This window comes from Arachis stenosperma, chromosome 4 (genome assembly GCF_014773155.1).
Source record: "Arachis stenosperma cultivar V10309 chromosome 4, arast.V10309.gnm1.PFL2, whole genome shotgun sequence".
Classification (NCBI taxonomy): domain Eukaryota; kingdom Viridiplantae; phylum Streptophyta; class Magnoliopsida; order Fabales; family Fabaceae; genus Arachis; species Arachis stenosperma.
This window is the reverse complement of record NC_080380.1, coordinates 77,145,475-77,151,295: the sequence shown is the minus strand read 5'-3', so window position 1 is coordinate 77,151,295 and position 5,821 is coordinate 77,145,475. Positions and strand designations below refer to the sequence as shown.

The 5,821-nt window shown below is 34.0% G+C and overlaps 1 protein-coding gene across 1 annotated transcript; it reads left to right on the top strand.

Annotated features, from left to right (window-relative positions):
* The first annotated feature begins 3,163 nt into the window (after positions 1-3,163).
* Positions 3,164-3,736, top strand: LOC130975116 (uncharacterized). Its single transcript, XM_057899945.1, has one exon. It carries the CDS (start codon positions 3,164-3,166, stop codon positions 3,734-3,736), a length of 573 nt encoding a protein of 190 aa, XP_057755928.1.
* Positions 3,737-5,821: the final 2,085 nt, after the last annotated feature.

Below are 5,821 nucleotides of genomic sequence, written 5' to 3'. Positions count from 1 at the left end.
GGTCAAATTGTTAGTGCAAATGAAAGTAATCCATGCCTAAAGCCTGAAAAACCAATCGGTTCTAAGGATAAAAATTTTCCAAAAATGAGAGAGATAATCAATCATAATGGTTACAATATGGAGACAAATACTCAAAGGGGATCCAAAGATATAACTATTATGAAACCTCTGAAGAGGTTCAGGTACTTGAAAATGAAGAGATCTCAATAAGTTATGCCACTACTAGAAAAATATGGGATCAAAAGAATACTATTGTCGACAACATTTTTGCTTATAATATTGCTATAGAAATAGCAAAGTAAGATGAGAATCATGAACCAAAATCTATCAAAGAATGCAAACAAAGAGATGGTTAGCCAAAATAGAAAGATACAATTCACGCTAAATTAACTTTACTTATAAAACATGAAGTTTTTAGTCCTATAGTCAAAACCCCTGAAGGTATAGAACCAGTGGGATACAAGTAAATTTTTTTGTGCAAACAAAATGAGAAGAATGAAATAGAAAGATACAAAGCATGACTAGTAGCACAAGGGTTCTCAAAAAAACTTGGTATTGACTATGTGAAAACGTATTCTCCTGTGGTGGATTCAATAACATTAAGATATCTGATTAGTCTAGTTGTGCATGAAAAGCTTGACATGCGCCTAGTGGATGTTGTTACAGTCTTTTTATATGGCTCAATTGATAAAGATATTTATATGAAAGACCCTGAAGGACTCAAAGTGCCTGAAGCATACAATAATTCTCCAAAGATTTGTTTAGTAAAACTTCAAAAATTCTTGTTTGGATTAAAACAATCTGAGCTTATGTGGTATAAATGTCTCAGTGAGTACTTATTGAAAGATGGATACAAAAATGACCGTATATGTTCATGTATGTTCATTAAAAGAAAATCTAAATCCAAATTTTTTATTATGGTAGTATATATTGATGATTTAAGCATCATTGGATCACTTGAAGGGATTAGAAAAACTGTAGATTATTTAAAAAGAGAATTTTGAAATGAAAGATCTTGATAAAATAAAATTTTGTCTTGGTTTACAAATTGAACACTTGAAGGACGGTATATTCATCCATTATTCAACATATACTGAGAAACTTCTGAAAAAAATTTATATGGATAAGGCACACCCATTGAGTACTCTAATGGTGGTGAGATCACTAGATGTGAATAAAGATCCATTTTGACCATGTGAAAATAATGAGGAGCCCTTTGGTCCTGAAGTACCCTATCTTAGTGCTATTGGTACACTAATGTATCTTGCTAACAATACAAGACCAGATATAGCTTTTTTAGTAAACTTGTTATCAAGATTTAGCTCCTGTCCAACTAGAAAACATTGGAATGGTGTCAAACATATATGAAGATATCTTCAAGGATCTATTGATAAGGTTTATTTTACTCCAATAAATCAACATTTCAATTAGTTGGATATGCATATGCAGGTTTTCTTTCTGATCCACATAAAGGCAGATCACAAACAGGTTATCTATTCACATGTGGAGGCACAGCTATGTCTTGGTGCTCAACAAAGCAAACTATAGCTGCAACATTCTCAAATCATATAGAAATATTAGCCATTCATGAAGCAACTCGAGAATGTGTTTGCCTTAGGTCAATCACCCAACATGTCTAAGATATGTGTGGCTTACCTATGAAGAAAATGCCAACAGTCATAGACGAAGATAAATCTTCTTGCATACATCAACTAAAAAAAGGATACATCAAAGGAGATAGAACAGAGCAGATTTCAGCAAAGCTCTTCTACTCTCATGATCTTCAACAAAGTAGTGACATAGACGTTCAACAAATCCGTTCCAATGATAATTTAGCAGATATGTTCACTAAAGCACTACATACTTCAACATTTGAGAAGCTAGTATACAAAATAGGAATGTGCTGACTAAGAGATATCAAGTGATGTAATTATCAGGGGACTAATACCGGCTGCACTCTTTTCCTTAACCATAGTTTTTATCCCACTTTGGGTTTTCCTGGTAAGATTTTTGATGAGACAAATACTTAACATATTATAAGACAGTATACTTTTTTCCCTTCACTATATTTTTTAGTAAGATTTTTTATGAGGCACTAGTCTACTATTACTAATAAGGACATCCAAGGGGGAGTATTATAAATATATTTATTGTGGATGCCCTAGTGAAGCGTTAGGCTCTTAGCTAAGAGTTGGGCCCTTAATTAAGAGTTGGACCCTTGGCTATAAATAGCCCCTATCATGTTCTCTAAAGTACACAATCAATAATAGAATTACTTATCATTCTCCCTATTTTCTCTCTTCCTTCCCTCAAACCCTAATCCTTATTTTCCTAACACGACTGATTTTAGGAATGGTATAAGATGGATAGTGAAAATAAGATACAAGGATAGTGATATAAAAAATAGTTTTTTTTTTTCATGATAAATTAAATATAAAAAGAATAAGTTATAAAAATTCAATTTATTTTTGTTTTTTTAAACAAAAAATTCAAAAATAATAATAATAAAAAATATAATTATGATAAAGTGATAGAAATAATAAAAAATAATGTATATTTTGTCTTTATATCTTTTATTTAAAAGTGACACAGAATATATTAATTCAATGTCTCTAAACACAATATTTGTGTCTATATCTAATTTATCAAAAATAATTTTGTATCTTTTTATCTTTGTTTCAGTGTCTTATATCTATAAATAAATACTCATGTCTTCTATGACTATAGTACTATGAAAGGTTTGACTTAGGTAATCACAAAATTAAGAGAAATGTTAAGTGAATTTTTTTTATGTTGCAACCTAGTGTTTTAGTAAATTAATTTTTTGGGCTTTCTATTGTTAGAATTCGAAAATTTTGCAGGACACATTTCACCTCAGATTAATAGACTGAATTTAAGGATACAATAAAAAATATAATAATATATTAATAATAAAATATTATTAACATATCAACAAGTAGCTCAAAAAGTCAAAGATGATATTTTTGTACTCATATAATTACCAAGTCCAAAGTTTAACCGATTAGAATTATTATCATATTCTTTTGATTAGTGTAACTGTACTACAATACTCTAGAGATATTTTAGAGTGAAAATAATTATAATATTATAATCCCAAGAGTTGCTATCCAAGAAGAAGACATTGAGAAAAGATGAGATAGTGATGATAGCCAAGGCGTGCAGTGCTATTATCCAAAGAGACTTGCCAAAGAAATTGAAAGATTTAGGGAGCTTCCAAATTTCATGCACTATTAGAAAAACCGCCTTTGAGAAGGCATTATGTGATCTAGGGACAAGCATTAATCTGATGCCATTGTCCATGATGAAGAAGTTACAAATCAAAGAGGTAAAACTAACAAGGATAGCCCTACAAACGGTGGATAGATCAATGAAGTATGCATGTGGAGTAGTTGAGAATATCTTGGTCAAGGTGGGAAAGTTTTTCTTCCCAGGAGATTTTGTGATCCTTAACATGGAGAAGTATGAGAATGCATCCATCATTTTAGGGATACTATTCCTAGCTACTGGAAGAGCCCTCGTTGATGTAGAAAAAGGTGAATTGCATGATGAACACTTACTTTTTCATCTCTTCAAAACCATGCATCATCTAAATGAGAAGGAGAATTGCATGAAGGTTAATTCAATTGATCCAAATATGAAGGAAGCACCTAACGAAGTAGCACTAGAAGTTCCACGTCCATGCTTGAAGGGAAAAGAAGAAGAAGAAAACCAATAGAGAATACAACCACCCAAGAAGCTCCTTCTGTAATCTGATGCGTTCACATCTTGAGTAGTTTTTCTTATATTTTTCTTATCTTTTTCTTTTGTTTTTGTAAGCATAACTACAAAATCTTTCTTTAATCTCATTACTTTTTAATGTCATTTCTTACTAAGTATTTTTAAGAAAATATATGATTAAAGAGATGAAAATCAAGTAGCAAAGAAGGGATGAATCAAGAGCCAAGCATTGCATAGAGAATCAAGGAAAGTACATGAAGATCAAAGCCATGTAAACTATGCAAGGAGCTGGAGAGGAAGGCAAGGGTGTGTAATGCCCCAATGTTGCCAGAGGAAGCGTGCCATGCCTTGAAGAGAACGTGCAATGCCCTAGGTACAAGAGTGAAGGGCATGCCACTCCTTAAAACTAGGAGGAGGGGCGTGCCATGCTCATGAGAGATTGATGCATGGCGTGCCACGCCATGAAGAGCACGTTCCACGCCCATGAAGTAGCAAAGCATGAGGTGCCATCTAAGGAAGAGGCGTGCCATGCCTATGAAGTAACAAGGCATAGGATGCCACGCAGTGAAGGAGAAGTGACATGCCATGAAGAGCAAGTGCCACACCCATAAAGAGCAAAGCATGGCATGCCACATGAAGTAGGGGGTGCAACACCCTCTATACAGGAGCCTCAGCATGCCACACATGAGGCAGGTGTGCCATGCCTATGATGGAACAAAGATGGAGTGCCACACTATGGAGAGAAGTTCCACACACATGAAGGAACAAAGAGTTGGCGCACCACATTATGGAGCTGGTGTGCCATGCTTGAAAGAAAATAACCCTTGAGAGCAAATTTGCAAAGCTGTCAATGCTAACCTCTTCACAGTCAAGTGAGCATAACTTGAGATAGAAAGGTCCAAATGAGGTTGTTCAAAATGGTGTTGGAAAGCTAACATCTAGAGATTCAAAATGATATGCATATGTGTTTTGTGGACGTTCAATTTGGGGCGCGAACGAGCCTCATCTTTCTGGCTAAAAATTAACGTCGGGATGTAGAGCATGGTACACCCAGACATCAGTGTGGCATGCCTAAACACCCAAGACAACAGTGTGGAATATCCAAAAAGCTATGTGGCACGCCTGGTACACGCCCAAGACCGTCCTACACACCAATTGAACCCCATTCTCCCCTAAAAGATGTAATTTTAGTTAAGATTATGGAAGATTCTATAAGATAGAATTTGATTTGAATTAGTTTTTATTTGGATTTGGATTATTATTAGTTATCTTAATCTTCCTAATAGATAAGATAAAGATTTGGTTCTTGAATTTGAATTATTAAGAAACCTAGGATTTAAATAAGTGAAATTGCTCACAGAGAAGGACACCCAGGGGAGGATCTTTGGATCCCTCACGTGTCTCTCTTTTTCTTCTTTTCTTTTGTTTTATTTTTCAATTCTTCATGAGTTACTAAACCTTTGTTAAAGGGTTAGGAGCTCTGTACATATTTTAATAGTTCATTAATATAAGTTTTCTTTTGTTTTAAAGCTTTACATTAATCTGTTTATGGTTGAGTATTTCACTCTTCATTACTAAAGGATTAGTAGCATCGATAGGTGTGCTAACCCCGTCTTGGATTTGTTTACTAATTTGACAAAACTAATTTTCAAATCATTCTTGAAAACTCTTTTAGGTGACCTTTTAAATCAGCACGACATAGTGGTTTTCTATCTACGCGACACAATACATGATTTTTATTACCCTAGTTTTGAATACGTGAAATATAATTCGGATTAGGAAAATTCTTGAAAATTGTGTTTTCTCATTGAGAAACTGAATCGGATTTTTGAACTTAACCTCTTTGATTAATCGATCGACCAAGACATTAGCGGTTGGTTAATTAAAGAGAAACCAAGGAGCCAAGACATTGGAAATCGGTTACTTTAGATTCGTCCTGAACAGATATTTGTAAACTTTAGAACTAGGTTAACAAGGTTCAATTCTCCTGAGAACATGAGCATCTTTGAAACCCTAGACACTCTCCACTATTGATTTCTCTAATTCAATAATTACTACCTCCGAAGCGTTCAACATTCAAGGT